This window comes from Ammospiza caudacuta, chromosome 11 (genome assembly GCF_027887145.1).
Source record: "Ammospiza caudacuta isolate bAmmCau1 chromosome 11, bAmmCau1.pri, whole genome shotgun sequence".
Taxonomy (NCBI): domain Eukaryota; kingdom Metazoa; phylum Chordata; class Aves; order Passeriformes; family Passerellidae; genus Ammospiza; species Ammospiza caudacuta.
Window position 1 is genome coordinate 8,022,504 of NC_080603.1, and position 19,925 is coordinate 8,042,428.

The 19,925-nt window shown below is 51.3% G+C and overlaps 1 protein-coding gene across 1 annotated transcript in view; it reads right to left on the minus strand.

Annotated features, from left to right (window-relative positions):
• Positions 1 to 19,925, minus strand: part of EPHB1 (EPH receptor B1) — a 70,502-nt gene that overhangs the window by 29,346 nt on the left and 21,231 nt on the right. Inside the window, exons 2-3 of the mRNA XM_058812239.1 lie at positions 15,863 to 15,927; positions 11,793 to 12,474 (exon numbers count right to left, since the gene is read on the minus strand). Coding sequence (XP_058668222.1) covers positions 11,793 to 12,474; positions 15,863 to 15,927 — 747 coding nt within the window. The remainder of the gene's footprint in view (positions 1 to 11,792; positions 12,475 to 15,862; positions 15,928 to 19,925) is intronic.

Below are 19,925 nucleotides of genomic sequence, written 5' to 3' on the forward strand. Positions count from 1 at the left end.
ATGGATGGGAAGAGAAGAGAAGAGCAGGCACGCCCTGGGCAGACGGTGCCCCAGGGCTGCCAGCTTGCCACGGAGCAGGGAACTCACTCTGCTCTCCAGAACAGCCAGAGGGGGGAAAAAACCCAACACTTGTCACGGCCACTTCTCCAAATCACTGTTCTCCAACTCAGGTTTTGCTCTGTTTTAGTTTCCACTTGGCTCCAGGCTCAGTGCCCAGTCCCATGCCACAGTTCCCTGACCACAGTTCCATTTCCTTGCCATGAACCAGCCACTCTGAGTGATCAAAGTGAATAAATTAATCAAACTCCAGGCAATTCACACACATACACAGGGAGGGTCACGGCAGAGAGAGCAGCAGACACGTGGCCATGGCAGTACCAGGCACAGGCAGCTCCTCACCATCCTCACTGCCCCAGCTCATTAGTCTGAGTCAACAAATGAAAGGTGATGAAGCTGTCATCGAGGATTTGATGCTATTTAACCTGCTCATATCCTTCTTTAAAAGCAGATTTAGCAGCTGCAGCCTGGCACAGGCTCTTCCCTCTGCCATCCCTGCAAGCAGGAGCTTCCAGTGCCTAAAGGGGCTCCAAGGGCCTGGAGTGACAGGACAAGAGGGAAAGGCTTTACATGGACAGAGGGCAAGGTTACACTGGATATTGGAAAGAAATTCTTGGGTGGGGAGGCCCTGGCACAGGGTGCCCAGAGAAGCTGTGGCTGCCCCGGATCCCTGGAAGTGCCCAAGGCCAGTGCCTCACCACCATCGGTCATCCACAATGAACCTCACAACGAGTTTGGAGTAAAAATATGGGGGACTGAGATTCAGGTAGGACTTCTGTCCCAAAATCACAACCCCCAGAGATGCTCTACCCAGGCATCAGGCTCCATGGAGAAATATTTTTTTTCCTCACGAACCACAGCAATGTGAAACTCCAGAGTTGCTAGACACAGACTGGAAGAGCCAATACTTCCATGTGCCACCTAACCCAGGACATCGTGTTCACCCCTCAATGCCTGCATGAGCCATTGAGCCACCTCATCAACAGGGAAGTGAAAGGGCACAAAAATTCCTGGAGGATCCCCAGAAGAAGCTCCTCCCTAGGTCCAGAGCTGCTGTGGTTAGAAGCCCCCTGAAAAAAGATTCAACTTTCCTTTGCAGCTAGGGATCTTGGAAACCACCAATGTCACTCCAAAATTCCAGCCCCTCTTCTGACTGGGAAATTGGGGTGGCATTGCCACTGGGCCCCCAAAGCACAGTCCCCTCCTGGCTGGGAAGCAAACATCTCCCATCCCTAACAGAAACCAATTAAGCACCTCTTCCTCCTTCTCCAGCTCATGCCACACAGTGTCCCCTCGATCTAGAGAGCATCAAGTGCTCATTAATTACATCTGAAGTAGTTCCTCATTAGTGCTGACACGTTAGTGAAGGAAAAGCCACCCCAGGATGGGGGCTGGGGAGAGTTTCAGCCACAGGGCCAGGCTGGCACAGGCAGGGACATGGAGACACACAGCTTCCCTGTGTCCCTGCCACAGCACTGCAGGACACCCTGTCGGGTCACACTGGGGTGGGCAGATGTCCCAGCATGGAGCAGGACATTGCCATTGCCATCCTGCTGGAGGTGAGCCCTGGGGACTCTGGTTTGGCTGACTGCTCAAGGATTACATCCAGGAATAGATCTGCCTTGGGAGGACATCCCAACCAAGGAATTAATTAGAAAAACAATTAAGAGAGCTTTCCAATGAATATTTATAGCAGAGCAAGCCATAAATAATTACTATTCCTGGGAGGAAAGGCGCCCTCCCACCCAGCTGCAGAGAGGACACACAGCACCAACAAGGGTGGCACCTTTGAAAAGCTCTTCCAGCCAAACCATTCCCACATTGGGTCACGCCTATGGCACAGTGGGGAGGGCAGACAACCTGCTCTAGAGCTCCTGGGCAGGAAAGGACCTCCTGCAGCAGTGTGAACACGCTGGCACTGCCCATTTTGGTGCCACCACTGGGGACAGGACAGATGTTCAGAGCTGCAGGGTGGAAGAACACTCACTGACCCCACGTCTGAGCCCAGACAGCTTCTCCCTGCCTAAATTTCCAGCTGTGTCTACGCTGATGATAGCAACAAGCAGGCACAAAGGAGTGGTCTCCTCCATCCTCAACATCTGCTGCACATAAGTCAAAACCACCTGAGATTGCAGGGATTTACTGTACATAGGCAGCTCTGGAAGATTTTCTTAGCTGTGAAACATAATTTGCACCTTGGGCTCTCTAAGAATAAGTTGTCTTCAATAATAACACACGATTAAGAGCTCAGGAGCAGATCCTATGTGAAGCAGGAGATCTGTGATAATCCCAGGTCTCTCCTGTCACCCCCCTGCAGCACTGCCACCCTCGCTTGCCTGGCGGGCTGAAACAGAAGGCCATGGCAGAGCCAGGAGATTTGGGTTTAGCCAGAGAATGACCAGAGAGAACCTTTCTGCCATACCCAGAACCATTTCAAATTCATGGTTTTTATCAGTGCAAAAACCATAAATATCAAAGTAATCCCTGCTTGTGAGGAGGGTGACCAGGTCCCTCTGCACCATGGACAGGACAAATGCCAGTGAGCACCAACCCTTACCAAAGCTATGTCCAGGGCCAGGGCAGATCTGTTGAGCCTGGATACAATATGTACTATAATAAAGTACAAAATAAAAAATAAAAGCGTAAGTCAATATCGTGTCTCTCCTCAAGGGCAATTTCCTCTCTGGGCTGCAGACCCAGGAGAGAAATTCAACTCATAATTCCCCCTGTATATCATTTTCCAGGATGCCCCTGCTTTTACAGACAAGTTTTAGGCAACGAAGTCCAGAGACCAGAGCTGAGGCTGGAGCTCTCCACCCTCAGCTTGGCACACAGCTCTGTGCCCCACAACTGTCCCCCAGCACAGCAAGGAGATGGCCACAACACACAGAATATCACCATACCATTCCAGAAGGCACCATACCATTCCAGAAGGCTTCAACCCATACAGAGTAACACCACACCACTTCAGAAGGCTGCAAGAGTCTGCTCCTCTTGTTCTTTAGCCCAACCTTTTATCCCCTCCTGTTGATGCCCTGCACCTGTGTGCCCTCTGTTCCCTTTGGTGGTTGGTCAGTGCCCCTGGGCACTCCCTGGCTCATTGCTGTCAGTGCTGCTCACCTGCTGCTCAAAGATGTAGCCCATTAGGGGTCAGACTGAGTCCAGCCCCATCCCAATCACCACAAACTCTGTGCCTACATCCCCTGCCAGAGCATCATCCCTGAGAGGCCCCAGGGAGGGAAGGGATGAGACAAGACAAGGACAGCATTGTCACAGGAATTGCTCCCTGCTCACAGGGGTGGTGCTGCTGGGAGCCCAGCCATGCCCAGGCAGGATGCAGCCACACTGAGAGCACCAAGGTGACCAGCCCCCACCCCAGCTCACAGCTCTCCTGCCTCAAATCCATTTCATACCACAAATGTGACACAAGCAGATGATCCTGGTCTGAACACAAAATGAAGCTCCTTCCAATGCCATTAATGAAATTTTTGTGGCTGGAGCCTGCGGTGGGAGAACAGCAATTCCCCCCTGGGGTGGGTGCAGGACTGAATTTGGGTTATCCACAGCTCTGGTTTGATGCTCCCACACGAAGGCAGGGCGGCTCCTTGGCCATGAGTGCAGCTCTGGCTGAAGATGGATGGGTTTTCCCATGGCTCCTCCAAGGAAGGGCCTGTTGGAGAGCATGAGCCACGCTGTGATTTAATCTCCCCGCTCCCCTCTGCACACATCCCCTGCCATCCGAGGCACCAGGCGTGACAAATGGCCCCTTGTGCCGCACTCCGGGCTGACACCACGGCACCGCTCCATTTGTCACCATCCGAGCGCGCGGCGGGGCTCGAGAGGGGAGCAAATTAAACCCTCCCATTCTGCACCGATTACTTCTCCCTCATCCTAGCGGGCCCCATCCTTCCTCAGCAGGGTCCCAGCTGGCACATCCAGCCCACACAAACCTCCTTAGACAGCCAGGGGAAAGCAGGGCAGCTCCTTCCACTGGGCCATGGAGTTTTCACCACTCTGGGTCTCTCACTTACTAAAACATCATCAGTGAAGGGCTGTTTCCCCAAGCAGGAGTTGCAGGAGACCCACAAAGCCCAACTGCTGCCCAAATGAGCCCAAATACAGTCCAACTGCTGCCCAACTCAGCTTCCAAATGATGCCTTGCGCAGAGGAGTGGTGATGAGTTATCTCACGGCTTGAGGGGGGAAAATCCATTTTATTATTATTATTATTACAGAATCACGGAATCATTAGGCTGGAAAAGCCCTCCAAAGTCATTGACTCCAAACATTAACCCAGCACTGCCATGGCCAATGCTGAACCGTGTCCCCAAGTGCCACATCCACACAGCTTTCAAACACTTCCAGGGATAGTTTTCCATCACTTCCCTGGGCAGCCTGTTTCAGGGCTTGGCAGCCCTTTTGGTGAAGAAATTTTCCCTAATTTAGAATCTAAACCTCTTGAAGCCACCTCCCTTGTCCTGTCCCTGTACCTTGCAAGCAGACCCTGACCCCCCTGGCTGTCCCCTCGTGTCAGGAGCTGTGCAGAGCCACAAGGTTCCCCCTGAGCCTCCTCTGAGCCTCCTTTTCTCCAGGCTGAGCCCCTTTCCCATCTCCCTCAGCCTCTCCTGGTGCTCCAGCCCCTTCCCCAGCCAGGGTAAAAAACTCCTTTTTTTAATGTTTTAAATTATTATTGTTACTGTGCTGGGAGAGACACTGGCCCCATGGGCTGTAGGGTGCAGCACAGCCCCAAACACGGGCGAGATCCCCACCCCTTGGCAAGCAACCCGCAGCAAGAAGAAAGAGCCATTCCCAAAGGAGCTCTCTCGTGACTGAAAAAAAAACAAACCAACCAACAACCCAAAAAAAAAAAAAAAAAAAAAAAAAAAAAAAAGGAAAAAGTTATAGAAAGGCTTTAAAAGTGCCTGGCTGAGTCACAGGGTTTGCCAGGTGCTGGCTATTTGCAAACAAGGGTGAAACAATGCGGGTGCCGGACATGGGCCGGATCCGGCGCTTCCTTGCGGCTCTCCCATTGTCCAGGAGAACAATCCCTGCTCCTGCTGGACAGCGAAGGCAGCAGGGTGAGAGACAGGGCTCCTGGGCTGGCCCACTGGAGAAGGCTGGCCAAGATGGGTGGGTTTCACAGCCCACTGCTGCAGGGATGTTCATGCAGCAACCATGGAGCTCTGCACCCCAAAATTCCCCAAAAAGTTAATTTCCCCAGGGTCTTCAGCTACTATAGGAAATTTCCTAACTGGATCATTAACAGAACAAGGGTTTGGAAGCAGTTTTATGCCTCCATTTGCAAATAGTCACAAGGAAAGACCCTTGGGTGAATGGGAAAATCAAAGGAGGATTTTTCTTCCTGTTTTAAGGCTGGAATCAATGTTATTAACATTCAGAATTCTCATGTAGGGAAGAAAAATACATAAATGGCCCATGGAACAATTTAAGGAGGAAAAAATTGATAAGCAAGAAACAAAGCCATACATGGAAGCTAATCCCTAATCCCTCTGAGGTCACTGCCACAGCTTGGGAGTCCCAATCCTGCAATGCTCACTTGGCCCCCACTCACACCTTGCCTGGGCTATTTTCTGTGTTTCTCCCTTTTTTCTCCTTCAGACGGGTCTGGATCACAGGGATGGTTTGGGGACAGGGACCAGGAGTGGTGGCAGTGGTGCCCAAGCCTCCTCCCCAACAGCAGCCAGGCCCCATGGACCCTCCCCATCCCTGTGCTGGGGGAAGGAAAGGGGCCTGAATCCATCAGAGACACATTTGGGCTAATAATGTCTAATTAAGAGTTTCATTAAAACCCATCACACTCATTAGAAAAAAAAGTTAACGAGGTTTTCTGGACATTTTCCTTGCAAAATTATTACGGAGGTTAATGGATGCCTTCACTAAGGCATAATTTAGGAAAAAAAAAAATCACACTTTTTTTCTTTTTCTCTCTCTTTTTTTTTTTTTTTTTTTTTTGTCTTTGTGATTCCACTGTTTCTCCTCCTCAGTGTGGCCGTGGTAAAACTGGGCTGCCTGTTCCACCCAGTGGTGGAAGGCGGGAGATCGCTTCCAGGCAAAGGCAAAGCCCCTCCAACAAAGGGGAGCATCCCTCCCTCCGTCCATCCCTCCCTCCCTCCCCCGGCAGGATTCAGCAGGATCTGCCAGAGCTGCCACTTCCCAGCACAGCCCGAGCAGGGAGAGCGGCTTGGGCTGATGCAGGATGGGAGAGGGGCAGGAAACTTGATATTGTGCCAAAAATCAAAAACAAAAGGGAAAAGAAAAAAAAAAAAAAGGCAGAAATTAAAAAGAAAAAAAAAAGGCCCATTGTGAGCAGTCAGAGGTTTGTGGCTCAGTTAAGCCTGAAATAAAACACTCCCAGGACGTGTTTGCTGCCGTTCTAAAAGCAGCTTTTGGGATGGTTAGTGGGGTAGTGTGTCACAGGTGCCCAAGCCCCAGGGAGCAGAGGCACAGCAGTGCACAGGGAGGAGATCCACAGCCCCAGCGTGCTGACTGTGCCCAGCCGTGGGATGCTGGGCAGGAGGAAAGCTTGGAATCCCAATTCCAACCCTCAGGGAAACATTTTCCTAGAAAAACACTAAAATCATCCTGAGCATCACTCCTTTCTATCCAGCTGCCAGGCAGAGACCACAGTGTGCATCAGCTGTTTGTCCACAGGTTTGGAAAGGTTTGGAAACAAACTGGGTGACCTAAACCTGGTCCCCAGTAAAGAGCTTCAGGAAGTGCTGATGGGTTTTAAGCCCAAATATTTATTTTTTTGTCCCCAGCCCTTGTTCTACCTGGCCCACTCTGGGATGCTGCTGGCCCCATCCCGTGCCCTGCTAAACCAAATCCAAGGGGAGGTGGAAGGAAACAAGGGCAGGGGAAGCAATTTCTTTTTACCTCTTTGTTTTTCCCCTCCTGCTTTAGAGGATAAAATCTCAAAAAAATGATCACTTAGAGGCCTGGAAGGAGCTGGAATGAGATGCTGGAGTGGTGGGGAGGAGAGAGGTCAGCACAGAGGCTGGAAAGATGATTTCCAGCCACGGGCAATTGCACGGACCAGCAGATTGGAGGAAAAAATAAAAAATTAAGCCATCCTTAAAAGCAAAAAAATCGGCTTTTCTTCAGCCCCTCCCAATGCCTGGTGTGCTTCACCCTGCCCCAGGCATCCAGGCAGCTGGGCATGGAGCTGCAGCACACTGGGATGGGATAGATACAGATAAAGGCACGGGGAGCAGGGTCCTGTGTCCCCATGACCTCCCTTGCTGCCATTCACCCATGGGACAAAACCAACATCACCTTCATCACCAAGGAAAACCTCTCCTGGGTGCCCCAAAATGGTGCAGGAGCACCAGGCTGGACCACGGAGCAGGGAAAAGGCAGGCAAGGGCACAGCCAGAGCCCAAAAATTCCCAGTTCTCAATACAAAAACAGTTGCATTGGGAAAATCTGACAATTCCCTTGTTTTAAGCGATAGCAAATTGTTCTACTAATAATTGCAAAGTGTTTGCAGTTATTTAAAAATCACTTTATAAATCACATTGTTTCCAATCTTCTGTGATGGATAAGGAGAGGGAATCAATAATTATCACCAGGGCTGCTCGGCAGGAGGGGAGGATAACAGGGGAACCAGCGTGGAGCTGCTCACCCTCAACATTCAAGGTCGGAGCTGCCCCTCCCGCTGCTCCTTTCCCCATCCATTCCTCCACACAAAAGGACAAACAGGGAAAGGAGACAGAGCACTCAAAGGGATGAAGGAGATGAGGACAAACCCACACAGAGCTTTGGCAGAGGCTGGGCAGAGCCCAGCACATCAGCCAGCAGGTGAGGAAGGATGGGGGACCTGGCTGGAGACGGGATAAGGGAGCGGCTGCTGTGTGGAGAGCCAGGGGTGCCTGGAAGCAAGGCTGCTGGATGAGCAGCCTTTGCATTGCAGGCAGTGCAGCCCAGCTTTGCTCTTGTTTTGTGGGGTTTATTTTGATTTTTCCCCCCTGCCAGGTGAGATTTGCAGCTGCTGGAGCAGACAGGCAGCAGCGGCAGATTGGAGGCTCCCGAACCCGCCAGCACAGGAATTCGCCAGGAGGGCAAAACTGAAAGTGAGACAAGGCTGGGAAGCAGCAGGACTGCTCTCTCACCCCTTCTTCCTGAGTTTATAAATACAACATAGAAATTCAGCACAAAGGTAGTTCAGTCCCAGACTTTTTCATTCTTTGTGCACCCGAGTTAGTGCCCGGCACTGGGAAGGTCAGGGAGAAACCCAGCGTGATTCCAGCAGACAGAAACAGTGCCCAGTCCTCAAACTCAAAAGGGATAAAACCAAGAGACACAGCCAACATTCTAGTGAGTGATTCCTTCGCCATCATCAGGTTTCAAACACCAGGAGAGAAAAGGTTTAACAATCTTCCTTGGGGAGAAAAAGTGAAATCCACCCAGCCTGCTCATCCAAGGTTTCCCCCGCCTCCCAATGATCCCTGCTGCCACCTTCCCTCCCACGTCCTCCCCAGCTCCATGATGCATTGCCCCTTGACCACACAAGGAAGCCATAAAGCAGGGCTGAGGGACGGGGCAGAGCAAGACAAATGGATTTAATATCAGCCCAAGGAGAGCGTGGGCTCTCTCGCACACCAAATGAATTATTCATCTGGGATTGAGGCAGAGCCTGCATCTCACACTGACCCACCCCCCCACGGGCACAGGGTGTCCAACAGGATGGGCTGGGCAGTGCACTGGGAATTGGCACACAGCTGAGAGCTGTGCCAGGGAGCCTGTGCCAAACCAGCCCGGGATGGGAACAAACAACGGGGCTGATCCATACAGAGAATTCCCCTCTCTCCCACGCCCACCCTGGCACCGTGGTGGGAGCAGCCCCCCATCCCTCTGACCCCAAAACACGAGGATCATCTATCTCCTCAGGGCTCTGAGTACCCCCAATGAAGATGACGTTGTGCCTATGCCTCCCCCAAGCCCTAAGCGCCACTAAAAGCCAGGATTAATGAATCCCTGAGTGCCCAAGCTCCACTGTCAGCACGAACCCATTCCAGTCTAATGGCCCCTTGATGGGCACAGCTCCTTCCCAGGGGAGCGAGGATGAGACAGAGCTGGGGGAGCCAAACAATCCAACCCTATCTTTTTCCCCACCACGCAGAAATTAAGCCTATTTTTTCAGCCTTCAGATACTGAGGGATTTTCTTTTTTTGGTTTTTTTTTTTCCTTGGTGACAATTCCCACGGGCTTGCTAAGTGTCTCATCCCAGGCTGATGAAGGCTTGGAGCAGATGTCAGGAGTATGTGCTTCCAGGAGCCAGGGTGCAATCCTGGCATCTTCCCTGCCAGGCACACCAGGCAGAGGACTAAAACCCCTGCCTAGGAAACAAAGTCAAACAGAAAACCAAGGCATTTTTATTTCAAAACTTTGCCATGTAACACCTCCTGCCCACCAACCTTCATGAAGGGCAGCAGTGGGCTTAGGTCTTCCCTTGCCAGCTCCAAGGCCCATGGGGATACAAGGAGGAGCGTAATGGCCAATGAACTACCACAGAGCCAGAGTCCAGCCCAAGGTCAGATTTTTATTCAAATGTAGTTAATTTTCCCAAATTCAAGATGTTAACCCTAGATCAAGTTTTTAGGAGGGGTTTTAGTGAACTTCCAGGGGATGAGAGATATATAGGGCTGGGGTTCCTCAGCAGCATTGAGCAGGGCTTTCAGACACACAGCTCTCATTCAATCCCAGCCTCTTCTCTGTCCTGCTGACATGGGAACTGGAAAATACTTGGAGCTCTCCTCCACAGACAGCATCTTACCAGCACCCATGGAATCATCAAACAGCACATTCCTGTCATCACAGACGTGCTTGGTGCCATTGAACACCTGCTTGCCCTCCACCCACAGCGTACTCTGGTGCCTTTCAGGATCCTACAGGCTGCCAGTCAATCTATAAAGGATATTCCTACTCCTTGGAGCTGCGAGGATCCCTTAATCTCCCCCTCAAGGAGTCTGAATACAAAGCACACTCCCCATGCAAAGGCAGAATGCTCACCAGGAGCTCAGCAGTTTCTCCTTGGGGATCAGTGCTGAGGAGTGGGAGCACAGCTGGAGACAGGCACCAGGGCACAGAAAACCCAACAAATCCCCAATTTCCTGGGGTCTGTTTGGTGGAGCTTTGATGGCATGAACACTTGACAACCCTGCTGGAGTTTGCACAAGGAAAGGAAATTAAAAAAGCCATGGAGATGTGTCTAACACCCACTCTCAGCAGGTTTGCTCCCACACTTTTCATCCTGCTGTTGTCAATCCTCTGCCCGTCCCCAAGCACTGAGAAGGTGCATCACAGTCCTCCCAGGGGTCAGGAGCACTCAAGACCCCACTTTCCTCCAGCTGGCAGAAAGGTCAACGCCACCAAAACCCACGGTTTTACATTGTCACTGTTTTCCTACATTTCTGGCAGAGTGACATTACTTCCCAATTCCAGTGTTTAGCTAAAATTAGTATTTGTTTTCCCATGATGAGAAATGTCATTTTGCCATACAACCATGTGTGCTTTCTGTGTGTTGGTTCAATAGCAGAGGAACGTCTCGCCAGAAACGCTCCGTTTGCAGAGAGCCCTCCCTCTGACTGAGAGCTTCAGCTCCTCACAGGAATCTCCTGGTGGGAACAAAACCACCCTAAAGCTCAGCCACAGAACTCACAGGAATCCCCCAGCCATGCTGTTTGAGAAAGGATTCTCAGGGTTTCCTGGTTGTCAGAGATCTGGCACAGGAAGGTGTCACCACCCCCACCTTCGCCAGGTGGAAATGAGGCTTTGCGTGGTGAAAACCTACACAAGTTCCCAGTTCAGAGCAAACCATCAAACAAGCTTCTCCACAGCCAGAATCCCAGCTTTGCTATTTCTACATATCCACAGTTACAGGTGGAGAGGAAACACCTTGAGGGACTCCCCAGGGAGCATCACAGCCAAGCCTGGTGGCACACACATTCCCCCAGCTGCATCAAAAGAGATCCAAGCTGGACCTCTTCCCATCACAACCTGCCAAACCAGCCCTTAAGCACTTCAACCTTCTTCTTCCCAACCCTTCCTTGTCAGGATGGTGTTAACCTTCTAGAAGCTATTCTAGAGCCCTCTTGTCTCCCCTCCTTCCAAGCAGCATGCAAAACCAACACCTGAATTAGGGAGAGAAGAAGGAAAGAGGAGCCTACAGAAAAAAGAACCCAACACTCCAATGGTATTTGGGAAGTATTCACCACAAGGGCAAAAGGAGACGAAAAGCAGCAAGCACTGTTTCCATTTGCATCATCTCACACTGAAGGACTCCAGCGGGCAGCAGCACACGTGGTGGGGAACCCAAAAACCAGCAAACAATTCCAATTAACACAGAGAATCAGAGCACCCCCATGGCAGCCAGGCCTGATGGCAGCTGTCCGGCTCTGCCAGGGAAATAATCAGGCAGATGACAGAGCCTGCCGGGTGAGTGCAGCACTTTGAAGGCACCACACCACAGAGGTGACTTCCAGCAGGGTGGCAGTGGCACCAGCACTGCCACACTGCTCACCAGCGCTGGCCACTGACCAAAGCACACCAAGAAACCACAGGCTGACCACTGCTCCCAAATTCCTACTGTAATTTCCTCCCAAATTCCTGCCTGCTCCCTGGAGCAAAACCACCTCAGGGGAAGTACTGCCCACCACACTAAACGGTTTGCTTGGGGACAAGCACAAAGGGCCTGCTGCCCAAAGCCACCCTTACCTTTGCAAGCCACGTTGTTCTCGGGCTCGTAGCCGGCCTTGCAGGTGCAGCGGCCGATGGGCACCATCCACTCGCCGTCGCCGTTGCAGTACAGCTTGATGGGCACGTCCACCTCCTCGGCATTGGGGATGCAGGTGCCGCGCGCCGTCACCAGGGACGTGCTCTCCGCACCCGTCATCGTCTCTGGGAAGATGGCGAAGTTCTGCACCACGCTGGGGCACTTCTTGAAGAAGACCCTGACAGACAGCAGAGACATGCAAGCCCCATAGTCCTGGAAAGCCAGGTAAAAGCCATTGCGGGTCAGGGGCCCGAAACTTCTCACTTCCGTGTTCACCTTCATCAGCCGGCCCCCAAAGTCCACCTGGGAGAAGCTCTCGTCAGCAGCGATGGTGTCCACTTTGAGGTAGGGTGCCTCCGTCCAGAAGGCTGACTTCTTGGTGGCAATGACAGAGTCTGTCTCGTAGTAGTAGAGGTTGAAGGTCTCCTTGCAGGAGCCGGGGACGTTGGGGAGGCTGCTGCAGTCGCGCACAGTGAAGCGCATCTCGGTGTAGATGCGGTGAGCCCCGCGCCGGTTGATGAAGGTGGTGAGGAGCCAGTTGTTCTGGTTGGGCTCGAAGACGTTGCACACCTGGTACGTACGGATGGTGTTGAGGTTCTCGTCGTAGCCACTGACTTCTTCCCACTGCAGAAAGGAACGGGGAGAGGTGGTGAGGAGGAGGAAGAGGGACCAGCGATGGCCACTCACCCTGCACAGGGTCGGGCTGGGAGGACAATCCCAAAGCTCCAGAGGGGATGAGGAATGTGGTTATGGACACACAATGCGATGCACATGCAGAAACACCAACCAGGCCAGGACCAGAAGAAATCCCCACCCTCTTACCCCTCCATGCCTCTCCCCATTGCTCCCAGTTGATGTTAAAATATCTTTCCCACATCAGCAACTGCCTTATCTGCAGGAGGATGTGAAAGATGGCCCGGGCATCTGGAGGCAGGAGGGAAGGCAGCCCATGAGGCTACAGCTTCATTAAAGGCCGAGCCAGCACATGGGCTGGAGAGTGAGCCTGACCCCAAGCTCCCGGCACAACGGGATCATTTCCCCCGGCAAAGAAAACCAACTAAATAAAACATTACTGCTTGGAGAGAGGGAATATAGATTTGCAATTCGATTTATAGAAGGGCATTAATATAATCCAGGCTACGATTTCAATTAAGGGACAGCGGCAAACTGTGAACAGTCTATGATGGCATTAGAGTCCTACAGACAGATTTATAACCTCATAATCCATTCATTTTAACTAATCCATGTTTACAGTCTCCTCATAACAGCATTATTCATATGGCAATCTTTAAGCAGCTCCCTCAGTATCAGGGATAATTTCCAGGAGCAATGCTGCAGCAGCGCTCACGCGTGTGTTTACACAGGGCACAACGGGTGATGCCACCCTGCCCTGTCACACTGAGTCCTGACAAGCTGATGCACCACAACCAACCCTGAAACCTCACAGATTTTTCCCTTCTTCCCTTTTCCATTGAACAGTCACATCTCTCAACTCATCCTTAAGCTTCCCTCCTGTGAACCACAGCCTTGATGTAACAAAACACAGATTTTTGTTTTGTTTTCAAAGCAGGGCCCTCCTCACGCTGCCAACAAATGCAGCAGAACATTCACTCCCAGGCCCACCTACTCAGTCCTGCTACACTTAAGCCAAGATCAGAACTCAAGGTTGTGCATTGTTGTTAATCCATGGTTACCAAACCAGCAATAAAGCCTCCCTCATCCAGCCCAGTGTTCTTCCTTCTCATCCCATGCCAGGAAAGCACTGCAAAACCCCCTCTCTCCCCTGTGCACAAGGCATGGGGATTCAGTGCCCCTTCATTACCAGACACCTTTTCAGAGCAGAGCTGTACAATCCTCCCTGACCAAGGGGGTTGCCATTGTTTGCTGTTCCCACCCGGGCTTTGCATCACAGCCCTGCCTCCAATTAAGGCCAGACAAGGAGCTCTCCTCCAGCATTAGCACCAGCCCCGTGGCTCCACTGTCCTCACTGCAGGAATCCTCCTCTTCATCCTCAAAAGCCTCAGAGCCTCAAAACTCAGAGCCTAAACCTGCCAACAAAGGTTTCCTGCATTTAGCAATAACATGAAATGCCCTTGGAAAACCCTCAGCAAAGTCCAGGGCCAGATCCTGGCACTGCTTTGTGCATCCCTTGGGTTGACCACTCCAGGTACTGGGAGCAGCGGGTCCCTGTGGCTGGAAGGATCCACAGTGCCAGCAGCTGCTGCCACCAATGCTCTAACAGCAACAAAAGCATCATTTTGATGAGATACTACTAAATAACTCACAGGGAGCTGGGGATTAAGTCAGTGTTGTTCTCTGTCTCCACTATGATTTAAAGCACGTCCATCAGGAAGAGCAGAAGGAGAGTCCACATCCTGCCACAGCCCATCCTGGGACACCACAGCTTTTTACCCTGGCTGGGGAAGGGTCTGGAGCCCCAGAAGTGGCCGAGGGAGCTGGAGAAAAGGAGTCTCAGCCTGGAGAAAAGGAGGCTCAGGAGGAACTTTCTGGCTCTGCACAACTCCTGACAGGAGGGGACTCAGGGACCAAAAGACAGAACAAGGCCTCAAGCTGTGCCAGGGAGGTTTAGATTTGATATTAGGGAAAATTCCTTCCCAGAAAAGGGCTGTCCAGCTCTGTCACAGCTGCCCAGAGCAGTGGTGGAGTCCCCATTTCTAGAGGGATGTAAAAGCTGTCCCTACAGCTTTTGTGGCACTTGGAAATATGAGTCAGTGGTCGCCTTGGCAGTGCTGGGTTAATGGTTGGACTTGATGGTGTGACAGGGTTTTGCCAATCTAGAGGATTCTGTGATTCGATGATTTTAGATAAAAGACTTGGCATTTTAAATACTTTGTGGAAGATTTAATACACACTCCTGCAAAGCAGAAGCCTCCCCAGAACTCTCAGAGGAGCGAGAATTGGGTGGCTGCAGGGAGGCACGGAGGGATGGAGGGATGCACACAGTGGGATGCAGGGATGGTGCTGGGGAGGGGCTTTACAGAGCAGCTCTGCAGAGGGTGAGACCACCCTGCCTTACAACACAAGCTCCCTGCCTGCCTCACACAGGCTTTCAGTGACAGCAGCTGCAGGCAGCTATTTATATCCTGTCTCCATTACCTGCACGTGCCCCTCCTGCATTTTTCCGGCAATTTATCTGGGCCCAGAATTTTTCCAAGGCAATTCAGCAGCAAAATACCCCAATTCAAGGGGCTCTGAGATGTCTGGAGTGGATTTCATGCCTGCTGCAGGTGTGGCCCAGCTTTGGTGATGGTGTCCAAAATTTCTTTTGGAGACTTGGCCAAGCCAGTGACACCCAATCAAAGATGCAGCCTGGCATCCTCTCCCCTCTGGTGCCACCACATCCTGGAGTCCCCAGGGATGGGCCCTGCTGCTGCTCCCAGCCTGCCTGTCCCACCGTGGTGCCCATCCATCAGCTCACATCCCCTCCCACCCGCAGCTCCATCTCTCACTTTTCCTGCCAGGAGAATGTGAGTCAGGTTATTTTATGCTTCCATTCCTCAAAGGCTCGTATTATATAAAAAAGATGTTTTAAGTGCCTCAGGGTGTTTGGTTCCTCATTACTTCATAAAAGTGACATTAATCGCCAAGGAAGAGCACTGCCGAGTGCAATTATGGATGATGTTCCAGGTATGAAAGCTGTTTGGAGCCTGCTAATGTTTCCTAATTATAATCCTTTTGGCACAGGGAGAGGGAAGGCACGAGCAGGGGGATGGAGAGCAGTGATGGGGCTGAACCCTTCACGAGGAAGGAGGACAGGAAGGGAAAGAGAAAGCATGGAGATGGAGACAAGCTCCATCTTCACCAAGCCCCAGGACTGGCTCGGGGAAGGAGGCTCAGCCTGGCTCAGCCATGCCCTGGCACTCCACACCAGCCCTATGGGGCACTGCTGTTCCCACTGACTCCTCTGGCTTCCCACCAGCATTTTACCCCTCTAAATAGTGAAGTTAAAAACGTGGATCCCCCTAGATCACATAAGGACAATGGAACTTACCCCTGAAGGTGGGTTGGCAGTCCAGCCCAGCTCGGCCGTTGCCGTCCGCGTATCCATCAAAGTTTCTGAGGAAACAAAAGAAAAGGAAAGTAGTTATTCCATAAGTTTTCCACTATTTTATAGCACAGAGATGTAGGAAGACACTCAGTTGCTTTCCCAGAGCATGCACCTGACCCTTGGAGAGCTCAGGAATCATCAGAAGGTGCCCTAATGGATTCAAGGCAGTTTTGCTCTGGGGCAAACGGTGCAGGACAAGACTCTTGGCAAGGAGTCATGGACTGAACCCAGCTCACACTGCCAGATCTGACCCTTCCCTGCCCAGGAAAGGAAAATACTATCACCAACACAAAGAAAAACCCTAAAAACCAAAATGTGCTGTATTTCACAGAGTAACATCATTCCCTACTTTTAGATGGAAAACAAAAAACCAAAACAACAAAACACAACAAGAATAATAGCGAGAACAACACCATAAAGAAACAGATGGGGAAAACCCTCCAGGTTTTATTTATTTGTTTGCAGCAAGCAGACATGCAGATTAATTGCCTCAATTCCTGCATCCCAACCAAACAGGAGGAGATGTGCCGCTGGCAACTGGCAGAGCTGAGCATCTCCAATCCCTCCCCTTTCCTGCCTGGTCCCAGGTACTCACAGCAGTGCCAGGAAAAGAGGTGCAACCAGAGAAATAAAGGTCAGGAAATAAAAATCAGCCCAGGAATCTGTGCTGCCGCCGGGCTGCTGCTTTTTAATCTCTCCTGGGCCGCTGCAGCAATCACAAGTGGGAAACAAGGCTCCGATTAATCTTCCAACCCCTCCCTTTGCCGGCCGCTCCAGGATGCGAGGCTGGAGAAGCGTGACCAGGATCTCCCCGCCCTGACACGAGTGATAAACGCTCCCAAAACCCCTCCCAGGGTGAGCGTGGCCCTGGGGCAGGGAGAGCAAGGCAGTCCCCAGGCATGGAGTGAAAGGCTGGAAGCTGGCAAAGCATCTGCACCTCAAACAGGTCCCAGGATGCTGCAGTGGCACTGCCAGGGGTGCTCAAAGCCCACAGCCTCCCTGCTCTGCACAGAGCCAGGCTGCTCCTGCTCACAGTGCCCTCAGAGGGGACAAGTTTCATTCCTGCTCCACTTGGGAAACAGAAAAGCATGGTGACCTTCACGCTGTCACATGTCACTTCATAGTTTTGGTCATTTTCCATTTGGCAGAAGGCAGCTAAAAATGAAGTATCCAGCTGCAATTCCTCTCCAGCCTTGAATTATGGAATCCAGGAATGGTTTGGGTTGGAAAGAACCTTAAAAGCCCATCCAGTTCCACCCCCTGCCGTGGGCAGGGACACCATCCACTATCCCAGGTTGCTCCAATCCCCATCCAACCTGGCCTTGGACACTTCCAGGGATCCAGGGACAGCCACAGCTCCTCTGGGAAGCTGTGCCAGGGCCTCATCACCCTCACAAAGAAGGGTTTCTTCCCAACATCCCATCTAACTTCTGGCAGTGGGAAGCCATTCCCCCTTGTCCTGGCACTCCATGCCTTATCAAAATGGGGCCAGGGGCTTGTGCTCCAGACCTCCAGCAAGTTTCTACTCTCATCACCCTTCACCTTCCCACCACCACCACACCTTCCTTCCCTTCCAAACAGCCCAGGCCCTAATTAAACAGCCATTAATCCTTGCAACAGCCCTTCAAATGAACAGGAAGACATCTACAGGCATAAATGGGTGTGGAGGTGGAAGCCACAGGCCATGCAAACATGTCCCTGCCAGTGGGCTGCATGGCAAGGGATGATCTGAGAGCCCCTAAAACACTTGGTGTTCTCCCCCAAAGCAAACAGGATGTCCTTGTGCCACACAGGAGAAACTGAGGCAGCACAGAACAGGGAGACACGGGGACCATGGCCAGGCTGTGACCCAAGCTGGCTCATCCACCCTCTGTGATAAATAAGGACAGGCTCATTACAGGAAGGGCACTTCTTCCAAAGGTCTATTCAGAAAGGCTTTTCACTCCATCATCTCCCTTCCTGTCCCACACACTCAGAGCTTCCTTCCCAGCTCTGACAGAGGAATGTGCTCTTGATAAAGCACAGCCGCCCTGCAGGACAGCAGCACGCGAGGACCAGCCCTGCCCTGAGATGATTCTCACCAGGACTCTCCCAAAGCCTCACCCCTTCCCTCCTCCTCCTGAGGTCCTTCCCAGACACTCCACATTCTGCAAGGAAAGCAGGAAGGCACAGCAGCAATGCTGAGGAAGACCTCAAAATAACTAAGATAATAGAGAAATTAATTAACAATAAATGAATAAATGGAAAGAAACCGCAGGGAAGCTTTCACTTTGGATGTTTATGGAGTCTCTGGGTGATTCTGTGGCCTGTGACCAGGGAGCTCACATCCAAGAAGTTTCCACCACAGATGCAGAGCAGTGATGCAAAATGTGGAATATGTAAAATTTTCTTAAGAAAGGATGTTCATTAATGTTTGATTTGTAAGTTTCAAGCCTAATCAACAAGAAAGGAGATTTCACTCATGAAACAGCAGCTCACAAGCTCTAAGTGATGTCCAGGTATTGGAAAGAGAAATTCTTTTTAAGGTAGAATTACCTTGCTAAGATCTAGGGCTCTGCATGTTTCAGTGACCTCAGTCCTAGGGGGAACACTGACAATGCTCGGGAAGAAGGATGTGTGTGATGTGCCACTGAGAGTGGGCACACAGAAAGCAGAACTTAGAGGCCATAAGGACATTTGGCAGGACCCCAAAATAAGGGAAAAACTGGTAAAGCCAACCCAGCAACTGTGCTGAAATCAGCCCCACCTGGGTGAAAGGTAATTCTGGCAGGGGCAGGTCATGACCAATGAGTCACAGACCACTGACCCAAGAAACCACCAACCCAAAAGAAGAGAAAGACTGATCATATGGACTAATTAGCATGAGAAACAAGATAGTCTTTAACCAACAGAAGATAGAATATTAATTAATAAGAGAATATTGTAGCCAATAAATGCTAGTTCTTTTGATTGCTAAAATGTATAAATAGTAAAAAGGTTTGATAGTTGGAGTGCTTGAACAGCATCAAGCACCCAGGCTTGGGCAACTCTGAAATAAATAATCAATGTCTCTCTCAAGTGTATAATTATTGGCTTGCTGCATACTGGAATCCATTTTTGTGAACAACATTTGCACTTCCATGGCTCCATGTTTCCAAAGCAATTTGCAAAGCAAAGGAAAAAGCGGGCTGAGAGCCTGGCCCCCTATAGACCATCTCCGGCACAGATCCTGTCCCATCTCCCAAGGGCACTGCCATAGGCAAGAAGATCCATAAACTGGAAAAATTATGAACTTGGGAGTTTTTTGTTAAGTACAATAAGATGGTTAAATCCCCCTTCGAGTTCAAATTCCTGCTGAGTTCACCCAACCCTGTGACTGCAGAGGCACTGGCATCAGAAGGACATGGCTCAGCAACTTCCTATTGACCTCTCCTATTTCCTCTTGGAGGAAACCTTGGCTTTTACTTCATTTTCTGAAATGAAAAAGTGACACTGTGACCTTGGTGGGGCACTAATGGCCAGGCTGCTCAGGGCTATGGCTGCTGAGCACCCTCCTTCAACAGATCCCAAATTCTTGTAGAAAAATAGGGAAGAGACAGAGATCCCAGCACCCACATCTGCAAAATATCCCTACAGGCTGGAGGACACAAGATCCACCCCCCACCCATCCATCACTTGGGATTGGGCAAGGAGGACAGGCAGGGAATGCTGCTAATGAGGGGATTAGTGCAGATCAGTGCCTGAGCAGCCCTAATGAGTAGAGAAGCCACATGGACACCTTGCACCTCCCATCCCACCTGCCTCGCCCTTCCGTGAGGACCAGGCCTCGTTAATTGGCACGGGGTATTAATTAAACCCCCAGGGGAAGAGCCTTTCCCTGCACCTCTGACATCCAGCACAGCATCACTGCCCAGGTCGAGTGAACCCTGTCACCTGGATCCAGCAGTCCCACCATGCCAGCTCCGTGCCCAAGGCAGTGCCACCCCCTCCCCTGCCCCAGGCTCGCTCCTCCAGCACCTCCCTCCAC